Raw genomic sequence first — 26,158 nt, forward strand, 5'->3', positions numbered from 1 at the left:
TCCGTGCGCTTCCCACAGCGAGTCCACCCCAGCGGGGTCCTGGGGGGGCCACAGGGTCCTGCATCCCCACTTTGCAGTCAGACGTGACTCTCAGCCAGCCAGTAAAACAGAGGTTTATTCGATGACAGGAACAGGGTCTAAAACAGAGCTTGTAGGTACAGCGAACCGGACCCCTCGGCCGGGTCCATTCTGGGGGGCAGTGAGCCAGACCCCCACGTCTGCACTTCACTCCTCGTCCTCAGCCAGCCCCAAATTGACTCACCCTCCAGCCCCTGCTCCTCTGGACTTCGGCCTTTTCCAGGCGTTGTCCTTTTCTGGGCTTCTCCAACACTGTTAGCATCCCCTTGCAGGGGGGAGGACCCAGGCCATTAGTTGCCACGTGACAGAGTGTCGGCCATTTATGTACACTCACCACCGCCTAGAGACTTAAGAACTGCATGGGGGAAACTCAGGCACCCCCACAGTGTTCAGAGGAAACTTTAAGAACAGTCCCACTTTGTCACACCCAGCCAGGGACCCAGCCCCCCACAGCCCTGGTGTATCTACCGTTCCCCAGGCCCCGCTGGCCAGCAGGGGCGTGTTGCCTGTGCACCCCTGGCTCTGCGGGGCGCTTCCTCTCCTAGGAGCCTTGGCCTGAATCACTCCCCAGCATGGCAGAGCTGAGCGGCAGGCCTGGGCTGGGGGTTCCCCCCGGCCGGTGGAGAGGGGCTGCCCCATGCCCTCGGACTGGAGCCCCCGGGAGGCAGCTTTCTGTGGGGGCACCACTAATTCACCCCTTTGCTCTGATTCTCTCAGCAGCTGGGCCCCCAGGCAGACCTCGTCACCCGCCAAGGAGGTGAGAGAGCCTGCAGCGGGGGAAGGGAGGGGAGTCTCCCAGCTGCCCTGTTAGTGCGTTAATGGCTGTCCCCACGTCCCCCGCCCCCCCAGCCTGCCTGGCTGGGCTGCCACCCAGGGAGGGACCCCTGTGAGGAGGGGAGCGGCTGGCTGCAGGGGTGGGGGAGGGGGAAATGAATGGCTGGAGGGGGTGGGAAGGGGAGTTGCTGGCTGCAGGGGTGCAGGACGGGGAAATTAATGGCTGGAGGGGGTGGGCAGGGGAGCGGCTGGCTGCAGGGGTGGGGGAAGGGGAAATGAATGGCTGGAGGGGGTGGGGAGGGGAGCGGCTGGCGGTGGGGAGGGAGAAATGAATGGCTGGAGGGGGTGGGGAGGGGAGCGGCTGGCTGCAGGGTGGGGAAGGGGAAATGAATGGCTGGAGGGGGTGGGGAGGGGAGCGGCTGGCTGCAGGGGTGGGGGAAGGGGAAATTGAAAGGCTGGAGGGGGTGGGCAGGGGAGTGCCTGGCTGCAGGGGTGGGGGAAGGGGAAATGAATGGCTGGAGGGGGTGGGCAGGGGAGTGCCTGGCTGCAGGGGTGGGGGAAGGGGAAATGAATGGCTGGAGGGGGTGGGGAGGGGAGCGGCAGGCTGCAGGGGTGGGGGAAGGGGAAATGAATGGCTGGAGGGGGTGGAGAGGGGAGGGGAGCGGCTGGCTGCAGGGGTGGGGGAGAGGGAAATGAATGGCTGGAGGGGGTGGGCAGGGGAGCGGCTGGCAGTGGGGGAGGGGGAATGAATGGCTGCAGGGGTGGGGGAGGGAGAAATGAATGGCTGGAGGGGTGGGGAGGGGAACGGCTGGCTGCAGGGGTGGGGAAGGGGAAATGAATGGCTGGCGGGGGTGGGGAGGGGAGCGGCTGGCTGCAGGGGTGGGGGAGGGAGAAATGAATGGCTGGAGGGGTGGGGAGGGGAGCGGCTGGCTGCAGGGGTGGGGGAGGGGGAAATGAAAGGCTGGAGGGGGTGGGTAGGGGAGCGGCTGGCAGTGGGGGAGGGGGAAATGAATGGCTGGAGGGGTGGGGAGGGGAACGGCTGGCTGCAGGGGTGGGGAAGGGGAAATGAATGGCTGGCGGGGGTGGGGAGGGGAGCGGTTGGTGGTGGAGTGGGAAATGAATGGCTGGAGGGGTGGGGAGGGGAGCGGCTGGCTGCAGGGGTGGGGAAGGGGAAATGAAAGGCTGGAGGGGGTGGGGAGGGGAGCGGCTGGCTGCAGGGGTGGGGGAGGGGCTGTCGATGGTGCCATGGGGTGCGGGTGGGTCACAGATGGTACCTGACCTGCCAGACTGGGGGAGAGGCGGCGGGGCGGCCGGTGGCAGGAGGGCTAACGGCTCTTTCCCCGATGGTGCAGGTGTCTAACGGCACAGAGGACTGGCTGTTCCCTGGAGACGTCCTCCCCACCCCCACAGGTACTGCCCTCCCCCCGCCATTGGGGGCCCTCCCGGGGTTACCCGCCGCGGGGGAGGGGTGCGGGGGGGCACGGCCGCTCTGAGCTGCCCCATCTCCTGCAGGTCCCTGCAGCGAGCCGCTGGGCCTGGGCGATGGCAGGATCCGCTACCAGCAGCTGGGCGCCTCCTCCCACCGGGACAGCAACCCCCCGGACGCCGGGCGCCTCAACACGGTGCCCAACATGTGAGCAGCCCCCTGCGGCGTGACCAGCCCCTCCGGCCGGGGCATGGGGACGGGAACAGGGGGAGGGACCCTCTGGCCATGGGATGGGGACAGGAATGCGGGGAGGGCCCCTCCGGCCAGGGCGCAGGGGCGGGAACAGGGGGAGGGCCCCTCCGGCCGGGGCACGGCGGTGGGAATGGGGGGAGGGCCCCTCCAGCCAGGGCACAGGGGCGGAAATGGGGGCAAGGCCCCTCCGGCCAGGGGATGGGGGTGGGAACGGGGGCAGGGCCTCTCCGGCCGGAGGATGGGGATGGGAACAGGGGCAGGGCCCCTCTGGCCGGGGCACAGGGGCGGGAATGGGGGAGGGTCCCTCCGGCCGGAGGATGGGAGTGGGAACAGGGAGAGGGCCCCTCTGGCCAGGGCAAGGGGTGGGAATGGGAGGAGGGTCCCTCCGGCCAGGGAACGGGGGCGGGAATGGGGGGAGGGCCACTCCGGCCAGGGCAAGGGGGTGGGAACGGGAGCAGGGCCCCTCCGGCCGGGGCACGGGGGCGGGAATGGGGGGAGGGCCTCTCCAGCCAGAGCACAGGGGTGGGAATGGGAGGAGGGTCCCTCCGGCTAGGGAATGGGGGAGGGCCCCTCCGGCCGGAGGATGGGGGTGGGAACGGGGGGAGGGCCCCTCCGGCCAGGGTGTGGGAGTGGGAATGGGGGCAGGGCCCCTTTGGGTGGGGCACAGGGGTGATAACGGGGGCAGGGCCCCTCTGACCGGGGTTCGGGGTTGGGAACGGGGAGGGCCCCTCTGGCCAGCGGACACAGGTCCCCCCCACACCCTGTGGCTGGAAGGAGATGGGCACGGTCAGGCTGGCAGGGTGGGAACTGACCCTTGGACGTGGTGGATTCTCCGTCCCCGGCGTTGGGGCTGGCCGTGTTTGGAAAGGCTCTGCCCAGCCGGCGCCTGGACCAGTGGCAGGGGTTAGCTCCGGTCAGTCTCAGGCGACGTCCGTGGTGTGAGCGAGGGCTGGGGTCCCCGCTCCCCCAGCCATGCTCACGCCAGCCTCTGCCAGCCGGAACAGCTGTGTGAGTTCATCCTGCTGCTCTCAGCTCGGCCCGGCTCCACCAGGGTCCCCGGCCGCCCCCCACCTGGCGAGCGGGGACTCATCCCCGGGCTCGGAGCGTAGCCATAGACCTAGCTGGGGATGGACGGGGGGGCTCAGCCCCTGGGCGGGGGTTTCCAGGCTGCCTCGGGCTAGTTTCCCTGCCTATGGAGAGGGGCTGGGATCAGTGGGTTGGGGTCTGTTCCTGCAGCATCTCAGGCGAGGGGCCGGAGGGCAGCCAAGGTCCCTGTGTGCTGTGCAGGGTGCTCTGAGTCACGTGTGGGTTCCAGGTGCTGCGACCAGCCCCCTTTCCCGCTGGTGGGAGGGGAGTGGGTGCCCTGGGGGGCTAATGTCCTATGGCAGCTGCGGAGCCCCCTGAGGGATGGAGCCATCAGGTGGCAGAGCCCTGGCGTCGATCGATCTTGGTGGGTGACTCCCCACTCCAGGGTGCCAGGGCCTGTGCGGCTCTCGCCCTCTCAGTCGGGGCTGGCGCTGGGCCTGCCCCATTGGTTCCCCTCTGCCCCTCCCAGACTGAACATCGAGCCAGGCTGGAGCCCCCTGGAGACCGACCGCAGCCCCTACTTCCAGGTGGACTTCCTGCGGCCCACCTTCGTCAGCGCGCTGGTCACGCAGGGCAGCCCGACGGCCGGGGGCTACGTCACCAAGTACCGGCTGCAGTACAGCCACGACGGAGTGCGCTACCGCAACTACACAGGGGCAGCGCCCGGAGCCGCACCCCCCCCGCCGGCTCAGGTACCTGCCCGCGCCCCTCCCGGCCGCTGGGCCGTGTGCATGGCACAAGCTCTGCACTGTGCCCTCATCCCCAGAGCCCAGCGTGCCACGCTCACCCGTTACCGCGGGTTCCCTGGTGCAGCCCACGAGCTGTGCACCGTGCCCTCATCCCCAGAGCCCAGCGTGCCGCGCTCACCCAGTACCGTGGGTTCCCTGGTGCAGCCCACGAGCTCTGCACCGTGCCCTCGTCCCCAGAGCCCAGCGTGCCGGGCTCACCCGGTACTGCGGGTGCCCTGCCCAGTCAGTGCCCAGGCCACTGGGCCATGTGCATGGCACAAGCTCTGCACCATGCCCTCGTCCCCAGAGCCCAGCGTGCTGCGCTCACCTGGTACTGCAGGTTCCCTGGTGCAGCCCACGAGCTCTGCACCGTGCCCTCATCCCCAGAGCCCAGCGTGCCACGCTCACCCGGTACCGTGGCTGCCCTGCCCAGTCAGTGCCCAGGCCACTGGGCCGTGTGCATGGCACAAGCTCTGCACTGTGCCCTCATCCCCAGAGCCCAGCGTGCCACGCTCACCCGTTACCGCGGGTTCCCTGGTGCAGCCCACGAGCTGTGCACCGTGCCCTCATCCCCAGAGCCCAGCGTGCCGCGCTCACCCAGTACCGTGGGTTCCCTGGTGCAGCCCACGAGCTCTGCACCGTGCCCTCGTCCCCAGAGCCCAGCGTGCCGGGCTCACCCGGTACTGCGGGTGCCCTGCCCAGTCAGTGCCCAGGCCACTGGGCCATGTGCATGGCACAAGCTCTGCACCGTGCCCTCATCCCCAGAGCCCAGCGTGCCACGCTCACCCGGTACCGTGGCTGCCCTGCCCAGTCAGTGCCCAGGCCACTGGGCCGTGTGCATGGCACGAGCTCTGCACCGTGCCCTCGTCTCCAGAGCCCAGCATGCCGTGCTCACCTGGTACTGCGGGTGCCCTGCCCAGTCAGAGCCCGGGCCCTTGGGGGCGGCATTCAGGGTCTCTCCGGCCAGGCTGCTCCTGTCACTGCATGCTGGGACCTGTCGTCTCCAGGGGCTGCTCTTTCATGCCACGGAGGTGCCACCCTCAGGGGCTTGGCAAGTCACCAGCGTGGCCCTCGGCTGAAGCCGGAGAGCTGGGTGCAGCCCAGACCCAGACCCCGCCTCGGTCGTCCCCCGAGCCTGCCCCCTCCCCTCTCACGCCAGCTGGCAGTGGGGACAGAGCCTCTCCCCTGCCTGCCCTCCGGCCCCGGGCTGATCGCTCCTCTGCACCCCTCGGCCAGGTGCTGGAGGGCAACTTGGACAGCCACACGCCGGTGCAGCAGGAGCTGCGCCCCCTGATCCTGGCCCGCTACCTGCGGCTGGTGCCTGTGGAGTATCACCGGAGCATCCACCTGCGCATGGAGGTGCTGGGCTGCCCCTGGAGTGAGTGCTGCTCCCGCCAAGATGGGGGGGGGGCTGAGACTCTGTGGGGCTGGGACAGGGAGCGGGGGTGGGGCTGTGACCTTGTGGGGCTGGGACAGGGAGTGGGGGGGGGCTGTCAGCTTGCAGGACTGGGACAGGGAACAGGGGGGTGTGGCTGTGACCCTGCGGGGCTGGGACAGGGAGTGGGTTGGGGGGTGAGGGCTGGGACCTTGCAGGGCGGGGACAGGGAGTGGGTTGGGGGCAGGGGCTGTGAGCTTCTGGGGCTGGGACAGGGAGCGGGGGTGGGGGTGAGGGCTGGGACCTTGCAGGACTGGGACAGGGAGTGGGTTGGGGGCAGGGGCTGTGAGCTTCTGGGGCTGGGACAGGGAGCGGGGGTGGGGGGTGAGGGCTGGGACCTTGCAGGACTGGGACAGGGAGTGGGTTTCGGGGCAGGGGCTGTGAGCTTCTGGGGCTGGGACAGGGAGCGGGGGTGGGGGGTGAGGGCTGGGACCTTGCAGGGCTGGGACAGGGAGCGGGGGTGGGGCTGTGACCTTGTGGGGCTGGGACAGGGAGTGGGGGGGGCTGTCAGCTCGCAGGGCTGGGACAGGGAGTGGGGGGACCTGTGACCCTGTGGGGCTGGGAGAGGGAGCGGGGGTGGGGCTGTGACCTTGTGGGGCTGGGACAGGGAGTGGGGGGGGCTGTCAGCTCGCAGGGCTGGGACAGGGAGTGGGGGGACCTGTGACCCTGTGGGGCTGGGACAGGGAGCGGGGGTGGGGCTGTGACCCTGCGGGGCTGGGACAGGGAGTGGGTTGGGGGTGAGGGCAGGGACCCTGCGGGGCTGGGACAGGGAGTGGGGGGGAGCTGTCACCTTGCAGGACTGGGACAGGGAACCGGGGGGGTGTGGCTGTGACCCTGCGGGGCTGGGACAGGGAGTAGGTTGGGGGTGAGGGCAGGGACCCTGCGGGGCTGGGACAGGGAGTGGGTTGGGGGGTGGGGGCTGGGACCCTGCGGGGCTGGGACAGGGAGTGGGTTGGGGGGTGGGGGCTGGGACCCTGCGGGGCTGGGACAGGGAGTGGGTTGGGGGGTGGGGGCTGGGACCCTGCGGGGCTGGGACAGGGAGCATGAGGGGGGGCTGGGACCCGGCAGGGCTGGGACAGCGAGCATGGGGGTGGGGCTGTGATCTTGTGGGGCTGGGACAGGGAGCAGAAGGGGGGGGGCTGGGCCCCTGGTACCCCCTGGTCACTGCTCTAGCCCCTCGCCCTGGGCCGCTCGCCCCCTCCTCTGGAGCACCTTTCTCTGGCTCCTGCACAGGCTGGTGCCCCCAGCCCTATGCTCTGGGCTCTGGCCCCTGTGGCCGCCCTGCAGTCCCTGCCAGGGGAGGGGTGGGTAGCAGCAGGCCTCAGCCTTGCCCTCCGCTGTCGGGCGTCGGAGCAGGCAGCCCGGCTCCACCGGGCCCAGCCTTGCACTGAGCCTCACCTGCTCAGGGGCCCTCCCTGCGTCTGCCCAGCCCCGACCGGTGCCAGGCCACAGGGCAGAGTCCTGGGCACCGGGGAGCAAAAGGCCTAGCCGGTTGCTGCCGAAGGCCTGAGCCGCTGGAGCTGGGCCTGGGGCAGGGGGCGAGCACCTGGGGGCAGTCAGGGCGCCACAGGGAGGAGCGACAAGGCCCTGAGCCAGGGACAGTTTGGCCGAGTCCCCAGGGAAACATCCCGTTACTGGGGAATCGTGGCCGGGGGCCGGAGAGCCGGGAGCAGGGAGAGCCAGAACTGCCCCAGCGGCAGGGCATGGACAGGCGAGGGGCTCTGCCCACGCGGGTGTGAGTGACTCAGACCCATTGCCCAGCTCCGTCGCCTGTTCCCAGGCACGGCCCCGCTAGCCATTCCCTCGCCCCAGGGACCAGCAGGCACTTGTCTCCCCCGCCCCCGCCCCTGCCCTATGGAGGTTTCTCTGAGCCCTTTTCGTCTCCCCAGCCCCTGCAATGTCTCCTTATTATAACCTTAGTCCCAGATTTGGACCTTAGCGTCCAAAATATGGGGGTTAGCATGAAAACCTCCAAGCTTAGTTACCAGCTTGGACCTGGTACTTGCTGCCACCACCCAAAAAATTAGAGTGTTTTGGGGCATTCTGGTCCCCCTGAAAAACCTTCCCTGGGGACCCCAAGACCCAAATCCCTTGAGTCTCACAACAAAGGGAAATAATCCTTTTTCCCTTCCCCCCTCCAGATGCTCCTGGAGAGATACACAGACACAAGCTCTGTGAATCCAAACAGAGTAACTTGCCCTCTCCGTTTCCAATCCTGGAAACAAAAAGTACTTCCCTATTTCCCCAGAGGGAATGCAAAATCAGGCTAGCCAATACAACCCACACACAGCTCTACCCCCTGATTTCTTCCTCCCACCAATTCCCTGGTGAGTACAGACTTAATTTCCCTGAAGTAAAGAAAAACTCCAACAGGTCTTAAAAGAAAGCTTTATATAAAAAAGAAAGAAAAATACATACAAATGTTCTCTCTGTATTAAGATGATACAACACAGGGCTAATTGCTTAAAAGAATATTGAATAAACAGCCTTATTCAAAAAGAATACAAATCAAAGCACTCCAGCACTTATATTCATGCAAATACCAAAGAAAAGAAACCATAGAACTTACTATCTGATCTCTTTGTCCTTACACTTAGAAACAGAAGATTAGAAAACAGAACTACTTCTCCAAAGCTCAGAGACAGCAGGCAGACAGACAAAGACCCCAGACACACAATTCCCTCCACCCAAAGTTGAAAAAATCCGGTTTCCTGATTGGTTCTCTGGTCAGGTGCTTTAGGTGAAAGAGACATTAACCCTTAGCTATCTGTTTATGACACTCCTGCCCTCCCCTGAGCCCCATTTCCCAGCACGGGCAGCTGTGGGTGCCTCTCTCACATGGCCAGGCCCTGGGCAAGGCCGGTGAGGCCCAGAGCCTTCTCCACTGAGCTGTCCAGCCTCTGCCTCGGGGAGCCCAGAGTGCATGGCTCTGCCTGGGATGGGGGTCACCGGGGCGTGCTGCTGGTCGGGGGGCAGGGCTCGGGGCACTGTGTGAAGCCCCCACAGCCCTCTGTGATGGCAGGGCCGGCTGCAGGGCCTTCCTGGGCGAGCGGGGCTGTGCTAAGTGTGTGTGTGGGGGGCAGGACATGGAGACTTAGGGGGCAGGACAGGAGATCTAGGGGTCAGGAGCAGCTCAGCCAGCACCATGGCCCTCCCGCTGATTGGTTCCTTCTCCCTCTCCCACAGGTGCTGCACCACTGGGGACCAGCCCCACCTCCGAGCAGCCCCTGCTCCCCACGGCGACTCTGGTCCCAGGATCCAGGGTTTCCAGCACAGTCAATGAGAGCAGCGAGGCCAAATCCACGGGCCAGCCAGTGAGGCCAACAGGCACCGCAGCAGCAGGTGAGACTGGGCCGGGAGCAGGGCAGAGACGTGGCACCAGGTGCTGGGTCCCCCCCAGTTAGAGAGCAGGAGTGTCCTAGGCACTGGGGACGGCAGCAGCCCCACAGTCCCCAAACCAGCCCTGCGTCCTGCTGCCCCAGGGGGTGGTGTCACTGAAAGCAAATCTAAAATCAAATCCAAAAGCAGATCTCAGATAACACTGGCTGGCCCCAGCGTTCGGATACATTTTCCAGCAGCCTCCTGGCCTGAGAGAACAAGCTTAGTCTTCTGTCTCCCTGGCAATTAGCACAGGGTAATTTACCCATGAAACAGCTCAGATCCAGGTCACCACAGCCTTCACAGAGACACACAGACAATAATCCTGCTTCACTCCAGTGTCTTCCTAAATGTTCATATTCCTTGTTTGATCTTTGAATCAAAGCTATAGCGATAGACAAGATGTGTTTGCTGACATCCCAAGCCCTGAGCAAACAGCTACCCCTCTGCCTCTAACAATGCCGCTGCATCTCAAAGCTCTGGTCATTTAGTATCTTCCTAACCAGTCTCTAAAGTTGGGCCCTGGATCAGGTCCGTCTGGGAGGGAATTAACTCGTTCGGGCCCTGTCACCTTCCAGTGAGATTATAAACATTTTATTAAGATGATGTTTTAAAAAAAAATGACTGTTATATTACACTCATAACATCACACACGTGGGGCTGTGGGGTGGCCGGGCAAATGCAGGTGCGGCTGGGGCTGGAGCGGAGACAGGTGGGGCCCGGGGAGGCAGGCAGGGCTCCGGGGAGACAGGCGGGGCTGGGAGGAGGCTGGGGGGAGACAGGTGGGGCTGGGCGAAGGCAGGGTAACTGGCCTGGCCCGTCACTGACACGTTTTCTCTCTGACTCACCCAGGGAAGGAGCCCAGTGCTACACCAACGCTGGGGACAGCAGGGCCTGCTGGGGACACGCGCAGCCCTGGAGCAGCTGGCACCGAGGTGCCCCACCTGAGCACAGCTCGGCCTTGGTGGGGCACTGGGATGCCTGGCCTGGAAGAGGAATCCAGGCGCTCCGGAGCTCCCGGTGTGGCAAGCCCAGAGCCCGGGCGCCCGGGGGAGACGCCCACCACCTGGTCCCCAGGGACTCCTGGGCTCTTCTGGGCAGGGACAACCTCTCCGGGGACCCCACGCCTGCTGGGCCCCACCCTGCCGGGCATGGCGGCCGTGACTGTGTCAGCAGCAGGTCCCGGGCCTGGCCCCACGAGGCTGCCTGGGCTGCACACTGGCCCCTCCCAGCCTGGCAGGCCTGGGCTGGCCACCACTCTGGCTGGTAAGCAGGGGGCAGCTGTTTGGTGCTGGTGCTGGGGGGAGGGCAGGAACGTGGAGCTTGCCAGCTGAGCTGGGTGGGCGTGGGATGACCCCCAAGGAGAACCCAGCCGATGCAGGGAGCAGAGCTGCCAACTCCCGCGGGGGAGCTGCCCTGCGAAACCCTGCCCATCATTGCAGTTCCTGGGATCTGTGAGGTGGGCATTACCCACGTGCCCTGGCCTGGGCACCTCCTTCCGCCGCTCCGAGTTCCCCTGGACCCTGCAGACAGTCTGTGCCCTCCAGGGGAGCAGGTCTCGACCTGCCGGGATCCAGACCCCTGCAGTGGAGCAGAGCTGCGCGAGGTGCTGCTGGGGGCAGGAAAACTCTGTGCTGGGCACCCCCGGGGGGGTCAGTGCCAGCCCCCCAGCCCGTGTGTTCTTCTGGCAGGGCTGCCCTTCCCTCGGCTCCTCTGCACCCAGGGCCAGTTTGCCTGCGAGGTGCTGGGCTGCGTGGAGGCCGCCTTGGTGTGCGACGGGCAGGAGGACTGCCTGGACGGGTCGGACGAGTGGCACTGCGGTGAGTGGGGAGAGGGATGGGGCCAGACCCACGGCTCAGCCGCAGGGGCCCCACCCTGCCTGGAACCTGCAGCCTGGGGAGTCCCCTCGCAGCCACCCCACATGGAGCTGGGCGCCCTGCATTTGACCTGGGGGCTTGCGAGGCATCAGATCCTCCCAGCACCCTCCCCCTGGTCACCAACCCACAGGAGCGGGGCCAGGGCCCCAGCTTTGGAACAGTCTCTGGCAGACCCCTCAGTGTGCCAGACCCTGCCTCCTGCTCTGTCCTCCCCAACCCCCGTCCTTTTCGTTTGTGTTCCCAGGCCTGGGCCTCTAGGCCCCTCCTCCGCTCTTTGTTCCCCAGCTGGTTCGAGGGGGGGCGGTCATCCAGGATCATTAGTTGCTAGATACCAAATGTCCCAGTGATTGGCTTTGCCATTGTCTTCAGGGACCTTCCACTGACCTGGCCCCCAACCGCAGACAGCCAGGTGTGAGCCACATCTGCTTCCTTGGGCCTCTGGGAAGAGCTACCAGCCCTTTCCCACCACCTGGGGGAAACTGAGGCACCCACTCCGCCACCCCCAGGACTGGGGCCAGGCTGGGCACAGAGGGCAGGAGGGAGGGCTCCGAGCTGCTGGCCAAAGGGGACTGCAGATTTATACGTGGGGCATTGAGCGGCCCTTCTCCAGGGCCCTGCTGCCTGGTGGCTGCTTGGGGGCCTCTATGGAGTAAGTGGGGCTGTCAGCCTTGCTCCTGGGGCCCATGGGGTTCAGCCTTGAGCCCCCTTTGCGGACTGCCGTTGGGAGACTAGGGGCCACCCCTGATGAGGGCCAGGGCCGGTGCAACCATTTAGGCAGACTAGGCGGTTGCCTAGGGCGCCGAGATTTGGCGCCAAAAAGCATCCCCAATTTTTTTTTAAGTGGTTGAGCAGCCGCTGCTGCTGGGATCGAGAGGGACTCGGAGCTGCCGGCAGCATCCGCAGCCGGCAGCCCAGGGTGTCCCCTGGGTCAGGGCGCCGCCGCGGCAGCCGGCAGCTCAGGGTTTATAGGGGGCAGGTTCTATACATTTGCGGTGCTCGAGCACCAGCAATATTCAGGGCTGGTGGCCCTGCTCCATCAATATTTGGAGCTCGGTCTCTCCCCCGGCCCTGCCTGGATCGGGCCCAGGCCCCGACCCCTGCGGGTCTCCCCCCAACACGCCACGCTGCATCCCTGCCTCACAGAAAGCGGCGCAGCACCTCTCCTCTGCCTGCTTCTGTTGCTGGAGTAGAGCGGCTTCCGGCAGAACTGCTGTCTGCTGTCCCAGGGCCTAGTGCCCCCCATGGCAGGGCAGGCTGCCCTTACCCTGTGCTTCCGCCCTCGCCCTGAGTCTCTCCAACACCCCAAACCCCTCAGCCCCCCACACCCTAATCCTCTGCCTCAGCCCTGAGCCCCCCCACATCATGAACCCCTCATCCTCAACCCCAATCCTCATCCCCATGCACCCTAATCCTCTTCCCCAGCCCTCAGCCCCCCCGCATCATGAACCCCTCATCCTCAGCCCCAACCCTCATCCCCCTGCACCCTAATGCTCTTCCCCAACCCTGAGCCCCCCCTGCAGCATGAACCCCTCATCCTCAGCCCCAACCCTCATCCCCCTGCACTCCCTCCTATCCCCAAACTCCCTCCCAGAGCGTGCACCACCTCCCCTTTCCCACACACTCCTTCCCACCCCCAAACTCCCTCCCAGAGCCTGCACCCCTCCCCCCCAGCCTGCACCCATACTCCATCCCAAAGCCTGCACCCTTCACCCCCTCCTGCATACCCACCTCCTACCTCAGCCCGGAGCCTGCATCCAACACCCAAACTCCATCCCAAAGCCTGCACCCCTCCTGCACCCTAATCCCCAGCTCAGGGCCTGTATCCCAGAGCTCTCCCCCCAAACCCCTCCCAGGGCCTTAGGCAAGTGGGGGCGGAGTTTGGGGGGCAGGTTCTGGGCACCACCAAAATTTCTACAAACTTGCCACCCATGCCTGGGTCAGCGTGCCACCGGCAGCCCAGGGGTTCCACTGCGCGGTTGCTACTTCACTTCCGCCTCCCAGGCTTGCGGCGCCAATCAGCTGTTTGGTGCCACAAGCCTGGGAGGAGAATTAGAGCAGGACGGCGTGCTCGGGGAGGACGCGGAGCAGAGGTGAGCTGGGGTGGGGAGGTACCGCAGGGCTCCTCGGGCCAGGGGGAGGGGAGCTGCCGCAGGGGTGGCAGGCACACTTCAGGGCGAGGAGCTGCTGCAGGGCTGGGGGGGCGCAAGATGGAAGTTTCGCCTAGGGCGTGAAACTTCCTTGCACCGGCCCTGATGAGGGCAGGAAATCAGCCAGGAGCAGCCCAGCGGGTCACACGTGGGCCAAACGCGGTGAGGCTGGCCCAGGCGCTGCCAGGCCGGGCTCCCAGGGGCTGGAGGTGGGCAGGTCCTCGCTGAGCGAATGGGCCAGGCCCCCGGGTCAGCGTTAGCCCTGGTGGGTGGCAGCTGCGGGGCTGGGCCAGGCGCTCCCCTCACTTCTCTCCTGTGGGTGGCACTGACCCTGCCGCTGCCTGTCTCTGCAGGAGGCCCCACCGCCTCAGCCGGCCCCACCGTCTCCCTGGCCTCCCCGGCCGGGCGGCCCAGCTCCTGCTCTGCCAAGCAGTTCTCCTGTGGCAGCGGGGAGTGCCTGGCCCTGGAGAAGCGCTGCGACCTGCACCCGGACTGCCAGGACGGCTCTGACGAGAGCAGCTGTGGTACGTGCCGAGCTCCGCTGCGGGCGCTTGGCCCTGGGCACGTCCCCCCGGCACCACCCAGCAACGCTCGGGGAGCTGCCCGAACCTCGGAGCAGGGAGCCAGGCCCCTGCCCTCCCACTGGCTCCATCTCCAGCTGGCGCCAGGGGCCAGGCTCTGGAGCTGTCCGGTTCCCTCATTCCCTGCAGATCCTGCCCATGGGAGCCCTGGCGGCCCTCAGGCTGCATGCCCCCCGGCTGGGGCCCCGGGCTAGACAAGGCTGGGCTGGGGTCCGGCTGGGGAACTGTCCTGGGGCGGGGGGGCTGGCTGGAGCCCTGGGACCCCCGGCTCTAACGCCTGTCTCCTGCCCCCCCAGTGGACTGCATCCTGTCTCCCTGGAGTGGCTGGAGCCAGTGCAGCCGGTCGTGCGGGCTGGGTGTGACCTTCCGCCGGCGGGACCTGCTCCGGAACGCCCTGCCCGGGGGCCAGTGCGAACACAACGAGTTCGACAGCCGCTCCTGCTTCCTCCGGGCCTGCCCAGGTGAGACCCCCGACCTGCCTCCCTGGGGAGCAGAGACCCCTGCCCCACTCACTGCGCCCCCCCGGGGAGCAAAGACCCCCCCAACCTGCCTCCCTGGGGAGCAGAGACCCCTGCCCCACTCACTGCGCCCCCCCCGGGGAGCAGAGACCCCCCCAACCTGCCTCCCTGGGGAGCGGAGAACTCCTGCCCTGCTCACCACACCCCCCTGGGGAGCAGAGACCCCCCAACCTGCCTCCCTGGGGAGCGGAGACTCCCCTGCCCCGCTCACCGCACCCCCTGGGGAGCAGAGACCCCCCCAACCTGCCTCCCTGGGGATCGGAGACTCCCCTGCCCCGCTCACCGCACCCCCTGGGGAGCAGAGACCCCCCAACCTGCCTCCCTGGGGATCGGAGACTCCCCTGCCCCGCTCACCGCACCCCCCGGGGAGCAGAGACCCCCAACCTGCCTCCCTGGGGAACGGAGACCTCCTGTCCCGCTCACCGCACCCCCTGGGGAGCAGAGAACCCCCAACCTGCCTCCCTGGGGAGCAGAGACCCCTGCCCCACTCACGGCGCCCCCCCCAGGGAGCAGAGACCCCCAACCTGCCTCCCTGGGGAGCAGAGACTCCTGTCCCACTCACGGCACCCCCCCGAGGAGCAGAGACCCCCAACCTGCCTCCCTGGGGAGCGGAGACCCCCCCCCCAACCTGCCTCCCTGGGGAGCGGATACCTCCTGCCCTGCTCACCGCACCCCCCCCGGGGAGCAGAGACCCCCCCAACCTTCCTCCCTGGGGAGCGGAGGCTCCCCTGTCCCTCTCACCGTGCCCCCCTGGGGAGAAGAGACCCCCCCAACCTGCCTCCCTGGGGAGCGGAGACCCCTGCCCCGCTCACCGCACCCCCCGGGGAGCAGAGACCCCCCAACCTGCCTCCCTGGGGAGCAGAGACCCCTGCCCCGCTCACCGCACCCCCCGGGGAGCAGAGACCCCCCAACCTGCCTCCCTGGGGAGCGGAGGCTCCCCTGTCCCTCTCACCGTGCCTCCCTGGGGAGCAGAGACCCCTGCCCCACTCAAGATGCCCCCCCAGGGAGCAGACACCCCCAACCTGCCTCCCTGGGGAGCGGAGACTCCCCTGTCCCTCTCACTGCACCCCCCCCGGGGAGCAGAGACCCCCCCAACCTGCCTCCCTGGGGAGCAGAGACCCCCTGCCCCGCTCACCGTGCCCTCCTGGGGAGCAGAGACTCCCCAACCTGCCTCCCTGGGGAGCGGAGACCCCCTGCCCCGCTCACTGCACCCCCCCCGGGGAGCAGAGACCCCCCCAACCTGCCTCCCTGGGGAGCAGAGACCCTCAGCCCCACTCACGGCACCCCCCGGGGAGCAGAGACCCCCCCAACCTGCCTCCCTGGGGAGCGGAGACGCCTCCCTGGGGAGCGGAGTCCCCTCCCCAACCTGCCTTCCTGGGGAGCAGAGACCTCCTGCCCTGCTCACCGCACCCCCCCGGGGAGCGGAGACCCCTCCCCAACCTGCCTCCCTGGGGAGCGGAGTCCCCTCCCCAACCTGCCTCCCTGGGGAGCGGAGACCCCTCCCCAACCTGCCTCCCTGGGGAGCGGAGTCCCCTCCCCAACCTGCCTCCCTGGGGAGCAGAGACCCCTCCCCAACCTGCCTCCCTGGGGAGCGGAGACCCCTCCCCAACCTGCCTCCCTGGGGAGCGGAGTCCCCTCCCCAACCTGCCTCCCTGGGGAGCAGAGACCCCCTGCTCCACTCACCGTGCCCCCCGGGGAGAAGAGATCCCCCCCAACCTGCCTTCCTGGGAAGCGGAGACCCCTGTCCCACCCGTCGCACCCGCTGGGGAGCAGAGACCCCCTGCCCTGCCCATTGCACCCCCTGAGGAGCAGAGACCCCCCAAACCTGCCTCCCTGGGGAGCAGAGACCCCCGTCCCGCCTGCCGCGCCCCTCTGGGAAGCAGGGACCCCTGCCCTGCCAGCCTGCCCCTCTGCACAGCCCCTTGCAGCTGGGGACAGAGTCTCAGCCCCCTCCTCAGCACACAGCCCCCGTGTGCTGAGCCCCACGGCCCAGCACTGCAGCTTGGGGCCAGGCCCAGGGCTGCCAGGGGTGGGCCCCACTCCCGCCCTGCTGGAGCCAGCCAGCTGCCCCTCCCAGCCTCCGCACTTGGCCTGGCTGCTCTTGGAGGCGTTGGGGGAAGGTGGAATCCCCCCAGTGCACCTCACTGTTGGGACTGTCCCATGGGGAGCTGCCCTCAGCCCCGCGGCAGGAGAGCCGGGGGGTAGGGGGAGGGGAATCCGGCGGGGGGCCGGCCCAGTGGGGCTGTCCAGCTCTGTGCTCACCCCGTCCCTGCCCCTTCTCTGGGCCAGTGAACGGCGCCTGGGCCCCCTGGGGCGAGTGGTCGGACTGCGACGCCGAGTGCCGGGGCGGAGTGCGGAGCCGCACGCGGAGCTGCGCCGACCCCCCGCCCAAGAACGGGGGTCAGCCCTGCCCCGGCGACGCCGTGCAGACAGAGCCCTGCAACCTGCAGCCCTGCGGGGATGCCCGCGGTAAGGGGGTGCGGGGCCGGGGGGCAAGGCAGCGCGGAAAAGGCGGGGAGGGGCTATGGGGGGTCGGGAGAGATGCAGGCCCATGGGTATGCGTGGGGAATGTGGGAGAGGACGTGGAGTGTGCGGGGAGAGGGTGTGAGTGTAATGGGGGGTACTGGGAGGCGTGGGGGGTCTGGGGCCTCCTGCCTGAGTGCCGTGCGCCCCTCCAGACTGCGGCCCCGAGATGGTGCACGTGCAGACTGGGGACTGCGAGAGGGGCCTGGTGGCGCCGTGCCCCCAGTCGTGCCGGGAGCTGAATACCGAGAGGACCTGCCAGAGCCAGTGTGTGGAGGGTGAGCGGCGCTGGGGGGCGGCAGGACATCAGCGAGAGCCCAGGGGCCCTGGCCAATGGCACCGTCCTTCACACCCCCAGCTGTCACCTGGCCTGGTCCCCTCCCCATGCACCCCAACCTCTCAGCCGGCTGGGCTGGAGTCTGCCCCAGGCCTGGGAGGCGCTGGCCTCGGGCACCCTCGGAGTACTGGTGCCACTCCACAGAGCCGCTGGCAGCAGGGCCCAGGCTCTGTGCCAGCCCACGGGAGTCCCGGGGCTTCTCTCTTGGCGGGTGACACTGGGTGCCTGCTGGGTGACGCGATCCCTGGGCCCCAAGGATCCATCAGCCTCCGCCCTCTGGCCTCACTGCATCTGGCTGGTGTTGGCAGGGTGCCGGTGCCCCCCGGGGCTCTATCTGCAGGAGGGCAGCTGCGTGAACATCAGCCAGTGCCACTGCGACTTCAGCCAGGAGCAGCGCCTCCCTGGGGAGATGTTCCTGCACGACAACTGCAGCCAGTGGTGAGTGCCCGGGGCTGGGCTCTGGGGCCCCCAGACGGCCCCCCGTGGGCATCGGCCCTGCCCGCACTGCCCCCCGCCTGCCCGCACACGCTGCTGCCCAGGGCTGCAGTATCCACACACTGCTCACCCTGCACCCACTCCCTGCCCTCGCTGCCCCCCGCCTGCCCACGCTGCTCACCCTGCACCCACTCCCTGCCCGCGCTGCCCCCCGCCTGCCCACGCTGCTCACCTTGCACCCACTCCCTGCCCGCGCTGCCCCCCGCCTGCCCACGCTGCTCACCCAGCGCCCACTCCCTGCCCTCGCTGCCCCCCGCCTGCCCACGCTGCTCACCCTGCACCCACTCCCTGCCCTCGCTGCCCCCGCCTGCCCACGCTGCTCACCCAGCACCCACTCCCTGCCCTCGCTGCCCCCCGCCTGCCCACGCTGCTCACTCTGCACCCACTCCCTGTCCTCGCTGCCCCCCGCCTGCCCACGCTGCTCACCTGCACCCACTCCCTGCCCTCGCTGCCCCCCGCGTGCCCACGCTGCTCACCTGCACCCACTCCCTGCCCTCGCTGCCCCCGCCTGCCCACGCTGCTCACCCAGCACCCACTCCCTGCCCTCGCTGCCCCCCGCCTGCCCACGCTGCTCACCCTGCGCCCACTCCCTGCCCTCGCTGCCCCCCACCTGCCCACGCTGCTCACCCAGCACCCACTCCCTGCCCTCGCTGCCCCCCGCCTGCCCACGCTGCTCACCCAGCGCCCACTCCCTGCCCTCGCTGCCCCCCGCCTGCCCACGCTGTTCACCCTGCCCCCACTCCCTGCCCTCGCTGCCCCCCGCCTGCCCACGCTGCCCGTCTGCGCCCACTCCCTGCCCGCACTGCCCCCGCCTGCCCACGCTGCTCACCCTGCGCCCACTCCCTGCCCTCGCTGCCCCCCGCCTGCCCACGCTGCTCACCCAAGCACCCACTCCCTGCCCTCGCTGCCCCCCACCTGCCCACGCTGTTCACCCTGCCCCCACTCCCTGCCCTCGCTGCCCCCGCCTGCCCACGCTGCCCGTCTGCGCCCACTCCCTGCCCTCGCTGCCCCCCACCTGCCCACGCTGCTCACCCTGTGCCCACTCCCTGCCCTCCCTGCCCCCCACCTGCCCACGCTGCTCACCCTGCCCCCACTCCCTGCCCACGCTGCCCCCCACCTGCCCACGCTGCTCACCCTGTGCCCACTCCCTGCCCTCCCTGCCCCCCACCTGCCCACGCTGCTCACCCTGCACCCACTCCCTGCCCACGGTGCCCCCCGCTTGCCCACGCTGCTCACCCTGCGCCCACTCCCTGCCCTCCCTGCCCCCCACCTGCCCACACTGCTCACCCTGCACCCACTCCCTGCCCATGCTGCCCCCCGCCTGCCCACGCTGCTCACCCTGCGCCCACTCCCTGCCCTCACTGCCCCCCGCCTGCCCACGCTGCTCACCCTGCACTCACTCCCTGCCCGCGCTGCCCCCCGCCTGCCCACGCTGCTCACCCTGCGCCCACTCCCTGCCCGCGCTGCCCCCCGCCTGCCCACGCTGCTCACTCTGCCCCCACTCCCTGCCCTCGCTGCCCCCCGCCTGCCCACGCTGCTCACCCTGCACCTACTCCCTGCCCTCCCGGCCCCCCGCCTGCCCATGCTGCCTGTCTGCGCCCACTCCCTGCCCTCGCTGCCTCCCGCCTGCCCACGCTGCTCACCCAGCACCCACTCCCTGCTCTTGATGCCCTTGACCTGTTGTGTGCTGTGCCTGCCCTGATGGGGCCTGGGCTCCTCACCCTCGGCTCCGCACGCCCCCTGCCGTTGGCACTGTACCCATAGCAGCCCTCTGGCCCCTGGCCTGTTACACACCCACCGGTGGCTGGGGGCCGAGTGCAGACACAGCCCTGGGTGCTCCCCAACTGCCCTGCCCCGTTTCACTGGTGCCCTATGCAGAATTTCGGGGGGGGGGCATTTTGTGTGCTCCCCATGGGGGGCACGAGAGGTTCTGTTTCCGCTCCTGTCGTGCTGCCGAGGAAGGACCCTCCGCCGAAATGCCGCAGGCGACAGCAGCAGTCATTGAGCTGCTCAATTGCCTGCCGCTGTTTTCTGCGGCACGTCGGCAGAAGGTCCTTCTTTGGCGGCACAACGGGAGCAGAAACGGAAGCTCCCGTGCACCCCCCAAATCCTGGCGTCCTAGGCAACCGCCTAGGGTTGCCTAATGGAAGTGCCGGCCCTGTGGGGCACCATGGCTCTGTGGCGCTCACTGGCCCTGTCCCCTGGGCTCTGGCTGAGCCTTGGGCCCAGGCCTCCTGACTCTGCATCTCCTCTCCCCAGTGTGTGCCTGGACGGGGTGGTGACGTGCGACGACCTGGCCTGCCCCGTTCACTGCGGCTGGTCAGCCTGGTCCCCGTGGACACCCTGCGACCGCAGCTGCGGAGTCGGCATGCAGGAGAGATTCAGGTGCAGGGGGGGAAGCACGTGGACCCCGCCGGGTGGGCACCACCCTGGGACCCTTGTGTGGCAGGGGCTGAGTGCCCACGTCTGGGCTGGCCTCTCAGATCCTGCCATGGAGGCCTGTGGCACCACTGGGTCTCGCAAGCCGAGCTGTGTTAGGCTGGATCAGTCCCAGGGTGGGAAACTGTGATGATGCAGTTCTGGCGGGACCCAACTGAGAGTGCCAGTTCAGGACCAATTGCTTAAACAGGGCAGTCACAGCCCAAGGCCGGGGTTTTTCCACCTCTAAGGCACCAAACCAGGCAGCCAGAGAGGACTTTGGTCTCACCCCACTGGCTAACCACAAGTCACATGCCATTCCCTTCGACACTCCAGTTTCCAAGTAGCACCACCAGTGTTCCAAGTATCACCACCAGTGCAACTCGTCCTGGGGATGAATGGTTATGAAAACCAACACCCCAGTAAAAGAAAAAGGTTCTCTCGATCCCAAAGGACCAAGCCCCAGACCCAGGTCAATATACACATCAGATCTTACCCACAAATCACACTGTTGCCAACCCTTTAGAATCTAAAATCTAAAGGTTTATTCATAAAGGGAAAAAGATAGAGCTGAGAGCTAGAATTGGTTAAATGGAATCAATTACATACAGTGATGGCAAAGTTCTTAGTTCAGGCTTGTAGCAGTGATGGAGTAAACTGCAGGTTCAAATCAAGTCTCTGGAACATCCCCCGCTGGGATGGGTCATTCAGTCCTTTGTTCAGAGCTTCCTTGTAAAGTCCCTCCAGAGGTAAGAAGCAGGATTGAAGACCAGATGGAGATGAGGCATCCACCTTTTATAGACTTTTCCAGGTGTAAGAACCTCTTTGTTCTTACTGTGGAAAATTACAGCAAAATGGAGTTTGCAGTCACATGGGCCAGTTCCTGCACACCCTGCTGAGTCACAGGGCGTATCTGCCTCCTCTCAATGGGTCAATTGTGTAGCTGATGGTCCTTAATGGGCCATCAAGCAGGCTAGGCAGAGCTAACACCAGCTTGTCTGGGATGTCTCCCAGCAGCACAGCATAAGTTTGACATACAGACAGTATAGAGCCAGTACTTATAACTTCAACTACAAAATGACACATGCACCCAGACAGCATAATCATAACCAGCAACCCATGACCTGGTCTTAGACACCTTGTATGACCCCCTTTACACAAGATTTGGTGCCACTACAGGACCTTGGTTGCAACCATGTTCTGTATGGTCCCAGATTATATCAATAACGTCACAGAGATCCCCAAGAAAATCAGACACTGCGGGGCTGGTAGTAGGGGCTCCGTAGGGCACACACAGGGAGCGCTGGCCTCAGTGCCCTGCTAGGGGTGCCGTACTGCATGGGCTTGGCGGAGCAGTCTCCTGTCACAAGCAGTGCTGGGCTGGGGGGTGCTGGGCCGCGGGGGGCAGGGCGGGCGCTTGGCGAGGGGTGCTGGGCGGAGGCTCGGCAGAGAGCAGGGCAGGGGCTCAGTGGGGGGCACTGGGCTGCGGGGAGCTGGGCAGGGGCTTGGCGGGGGCACTATGCTGCAGGTCGGGGGCTCAGCGGGGGTGCTGGGCTGCGGGGAGCTGGGCAGGGGCTTGGCGGGGGCACTGTGCTGCGGGTCGGGGGCTCAGCGGGGGTGCTGGGCTGCGGGGAGCGGGGCAGGGGCTTGGCGGGGGCACTGTGCTGCAGGTTGGGGGCTCAGCGGGGGCACTGGGCTGCGGGGAGCTGGGCAGGGGCTTGGCGGGGGCACTGTGCTGCGGGTCGGGGGCTCAGCGGGGGTGCTGGGCTGCGGGGAGCGGGGCAGGGGCTCAGCAGGGGGTGCTGTGCTGCGGGGGGGCTTGGCGGGGGCACTGGGCTGTGGGCAGAGGGGCAGGGGCTCGGCGGGGGGCGCTGGGCTATGGAGAGCAGGATGGGGGCTCGTCAGGTGGGCTGGGCTGCAGGGAGTGAGGCAGGGCTCAGTAGGGGGTGCTGTGCGGGGGGGGCTCACTAGGGGGAGCTGTGCACTGGGGTGTGCCAGCTTTCAGGGGGGATTTCAATCTCAGCGGTGGCCCCTCAGTCCCATCCAAGCGTCCTAGTCCATGATGCTCGAATTCTCTCGTTGGCCCCCCTGTCCTGGCCGGGTGCCCCTGTGGGAAGGGGGTGCCAGTCTCCCCGCTGCTGGGAAGCGGGATCCTGCGGGAGAAGAATCAGGGTCCCCCAGCTGTGCTGCCCCCTGTCGATCACTCTCCCTAACTACCTCCCCCCACCCCCAGATCCCCCACCAACCCGGCACCTGCCAACGGTGGAGCCCCGTGCGAGGGGGACGCGCAGCAAGTCCGCGAGTGCCACACGGCCTGTGTCTCCGGTATGTACACCCTGCCTGGCCCTGGGGCAGCCCACAGGGAGGGGACAGGGACCCTCTCCTGGCAGCGTTGGCAGCACTCCTTCTGGGGTAGTGCAGAGCATCCTGGGCGTAGAACCCAGGCGTCCTGGCATCTCTGCCAGCTGGCATTGGATGACAACTGGCCCAAACCTCCCATTATGCCACCAGCTGGGGACAGAACGTGACCAGCATGGCCCCCCACCCCGTCCCAGGGCACCACTGCCCTCCCTTTCCTCAGGGACCAGGACCTGAGCCTGGGGCCCATCCTGGAGTTTGTCGATAGCCCCCTGATGTCACAGCCAGGCAGTGCTGATCAGCCCTGTCCATCTCCCCCCCGCCGCGCCACCCCCCATGATCCCCAGAGCCAGCCAGCCCCTGGAGCGACTGGACACCCTGGTCCCCATGCTCCAAGACCTGCTTCTACGACGTGGACCGTGTTGGGGTGAGGAAGCGGTTCCGTCACTGCAACGACACCAGGGAGGGCGCTGGGCGATGCCAGGGGGCGCCCGTGGAGGAGGAGCAGTGTGACACGCCACCCTGCCCCGGTGAGAGCCCAGCCGGGGGGATGGACGGATGGATGGCAAAGGGCCATAGTAGGGTCTAAGGGGGCTTGTGGGGACAGCCCTTGAGGAGGGTGGGGGATCCATGGGCAGGTTTCTAGGCTCTGAGGAGGGTGGGGTTCCATAGGTGGGGTTCTAGGCTCTGAGGAGGGAGGGGGTTCCATGGGTGGGGTTCTAGGCTCTGAGGAGGCTGTGCTTTGGTGGGGGCAGCTTGTGAGGAAGGATAGGGTTGCATGAGCGGGGTTGTAGGCTCTGAGAAGGGAGAAGGATCAATAGGCGGGGTTCTAAGATCTGAGGAGGGTGCGGGTTCCATGGGTGAGGTTCTAGGCTCTGAGGCAGGCTGGGTTTCAAGCTCTAAGGAGGGAGGGGGTTCCATGGGCATGGTTCTAGGCTATGAGGAGGATGGGGTTCCATGGGTGTGGTTCTAGGCTCTGAGGGGGATCCATGGGTGTGGTTTTAAGCTTTGAGGGGGGTGGGGTTCCACGGCGGGGTTCTAGGCTCTGAGGAGGGTAGGGGTTCCATGGGTGGGGTTCTAGGCTCTGAGGAGGGAGAGGGATCAATAGGCGGGGTTCTAGGATCTGAGGAGGGTTGAGGTTCCATGGGTAAGGTTCTAGGCTTTGAGGCAGGCTGGGTTTCAAGCTCTGAGGAGAGAGGGGGTTCCATGGCCGTGGTTCTAGGCTCTGAGGAGGAAGGGGGAGCCATGGGGGTGGGGTTTTAGACCCCGAGGACAGAGGGAGATCAACGGGGGCAGGTTCCAGACTGCAAGGACGGAGAGGTTGCTTTGGTGGGGGCAGCTTGTGAGGAAGGATGGGGATCCATGGCTGGTGTTCTAGGCCCCAAGGAGGGAGGGTTGTGTTGGTGGGGGGGACCCCCAAGGATGGCTGGGGTTCCCCAGTTGGCAGGTGCCAGGGCAGGGCTTGGCGCGGCAGCTGGGAGGTTCCCAGTGGGTTTGGCTGAGCTCACCAGGCCATGCCTCTGCTGGCCCCTGGCAGTGGAAGGCATCTGGACCCCCTGGACGGCCTGGTCCCGATGCTCCGCTACCTGCGACTCCGGCGTCCAGACCCGCAGCCGCATCTGCTCCAACCCGGCCTATGGGGGGCCCGAGTGCACAGGACCCCTCGTCCAGACCCGGGACTGCAACAGCCAGCCCTGCCGAGGTATGGGGGCACCCCTGGGGGCTGGGCTCTGCCGAGGTATGAGGGGGCTCACCCCTAGGGGCCTGGCCCGAGGCCCTGCCGAGGTATGGGGGGCTCACCCCGAGGGGCCTGGCCCAGGGCACTGCCGAGGTACAGGGGGCACCCCGAGGGTCTGGGAACGGGGCCCTGTCGAGATATGGGGGGCTTACCCCAAGGGGCTGGGCACGGGGCCCTGCCGAGATATGGTGGGGCTTACCCCGAGGGGCCTGGCCTGGGGCCCTGCTGAGGTATGGGGAGGCTCCCCCCTGGGGTCTGGGCCTGGGGCACTGCCGACATATGGGGCGTGGGGCTTATGGCAATGAGCCAGACCCTGGGCTTTGCAAAGGGGCAAGGCGGGGGACTCACTCTGATTGGGCCAGGGCATGGGGTGCTGCCAAGGGACGGGGTGCGAGAGCCCTGCCACAGGACAGGATGGTGATGGGGGGGCTGACCCCAATGGGGCTGTTACCTAGGGGTCTCCTGCCCGCCGCCCCAGCTGCCTGCCAGGGCCCTCCACCACCCTCCCCATAGCGAGAACCCCTGGGGTCCTGCCACGTCTCTCTCTTACCCCTTCTCCCCTCACAGCACTGTGCCCTGCGCCCATGATCTACCAGACGGCTGAGGAGTGCCGGCGAGGAAGGGGCGCCTGCCCGCGGCTCTGCCTGGACCAGGGCGCCGGTGTGGAGTGCGCCACCCGCTGCTACCAGGGCTGCTACTGCCCTGACGGCCTCTTCCTGCAGGACGACAGCTGCGTGCCACAGAGCCAGTGCCTGTGCTACCACCAGGGGGTGCTGTACCAGCCGGGCGACACCGCCCCCCGCGACGCCTGCAACAATTGGTACGGCGCCAGCGTTTGGGGCGCCAGGCCCTGCTCCTCGGGCCAGCCGCTCCCCACACCGGGCACGAGCCCTGCACCTGCTCCGGGGTCCCTCTGCCGGGGCGCCCAGGGGCCTGCTGCGGCTGGGTCTGGGGAGGGGCTCCACTGGGCGTCACACTGAGCCTCTCCCTGTCTCCCTTGCAGCACCTGCGTGGCTGGGGAGATGGTGTGCGGCACGGAGCCCTGCCCAGGTAATGCCGCCCCCGCCAGGCCCTGCCCACACTGGGTCTGTGAGCACTAGGGCCCGGGCGGGACAGGGTCTGAGTGGGGCAGCCCTGCGCAGTCCTGGGAAAAGGAGGGCAGGTCTCAGGCCCATCCCCAGCAGACAGGGCCCTTCACAGGCCTGCCCCCCTGGATGGGCACTGACTGAGACTGAGGGATGCTAGGGACCCTGGGGGGTCCCCACTAGCCCAGGATAAGCGTAGGGATGGGGTCCCCAGGGCTTTGTGTGGGCAGGGGACGCAATGCCCACAAGGAGCTAACCCTGCCATCTCCCCAGTGCACTGCGGCTGGAGCGGCTGGACCGAGTGGAGCTCCTGCAGCCGCAGCTGCAACGTGGGAACCCGGCGGCGCTACCGCTCTGGCTCCGATCCACCCGCCGCCTTCGGGGGGCGTGACTGCCAGGGCCCCAGCGTGGAGGTCGAGTTCTGCAGCCTGCAGCCCTGCAGGGGTGAGTCGGCCAGCGGCTCCCAGCTCCTGCCCGTGGCCCGAAGGGACTTCCTGGGGTAGAGGGCTGGGGTGCTCCTCTGCAGCTGCCTGGGCACAGCCCTGCTCTGGGGGCCTGGGCCTGGGGGTGTCCAGGGGCTGGAGCCACAGCGAGGGCAGCGGCACAGGTGGTGCCCATCCCGGAGCCTGGCAGTCAGAGAAGCCTCCCCTCCTCGCGTGCCCTAGGATGGCTCAGGGTCACTGGGGCCTGGGGGCTCCTGGGATCGGTGACACTGTGGAGCCGGGGGCACTCCTGGGTCACTGGGCCTGTGGGGTGGGGTCTCTCAGGCAGAAGATGGCTCCTGGGGGCTCAGGCCCTGTGGGGTGAGGTCTCTGGGGCAGGGGATGTTTCCTGGGGTCTCTGGTCCTGTGGAGCGGGGTCTCTAGGGTAGCTCCTGGGTCACTGGCACTATGTGGTGGCGTCTCCGCAGCACAGGATGGCTTC

At 67.3% G+C, this 26,158-nt stretch overlaps 1 protein-coding gene across 1 annotated transcript in view; it reads left to right on the forward strand.

Annotated features, from left to right (window-relative positions):
• The window catches only part of LOC115639909 (SCO-spondin-like), a gene marked incomplete at both ends in the record, with an annotated part of 89,161 nt that overhangs the window by 35,926 nt on the left and 27,077 nt on the right, over positions 1 to 26,158 (forward strand). The window contains 20 exon segments of the mRNA XM_030542835.1: positions 796 to 835; positions 2,205 to 2,262; positions 2,365 to 2,485; positions 4,086 to 4,308; positions 5,581 to 5,722; positions 8,966 to 9,121; positions 10,010 to 10,423; positions 10,849 to 10,977; positions 13,535 to 13,705; positions 14,059 to 14,223; positions 16,570 to 16,749; positions 16,959 to 17,081; positions 17,449 to 17,578; positions 19,895 to 20,020; positions 22,287 to 22,378; positions 22,759 to 22,941; positions 23,949 to 24,113; positions 24,717 to 24,969; positions 25,153 to 25,199; positions 25,508 to 25,678. Coding sequence (XP_030398695.1) covers positions 796 to 835; positions 2,205 to 2,262; positions 2,365 to 2,485; positions 4,086 to 4,308; positions 5,581 to 5,722; positions 8,966 to 9,121; positions 10,010 to 10,423; positions 10,849 to 10,977; positions 13,535 to 13,705; positions 14,059 to 14,223; positions 16,570 to 16,749; positions 16,959 to 17,081; positions 17,449 to 17,578; positions 19,895 to 20,020; positions 22,287 to 22,378; positions 22,759 to 22,941; positions 23,949 to 24,113; positions 24,717 to 24,969; positions 25,153 to 25,199; positions 25,508 to 25,678 — 3,089 coding nt within the window.

This window comes from Gopherus evgoodei, unplaced genomic scaffold (genome assembly GCF_007399415.2).
Source record: "Gopherus evgoodei ecotype Sinaloan lineage unplaced genomic scaffold, rGopEvg1_v1.p scaffold_148_arrow_ctg1, whole genome shotgun sequence".
In the NCBI taxonomy this organism is placed as follows: domain Eukaryota; kingdom Metazoa; phylum Chordata; order Testudines; family Testudinidae; genus Gopherus; species Gopherus evgoodei.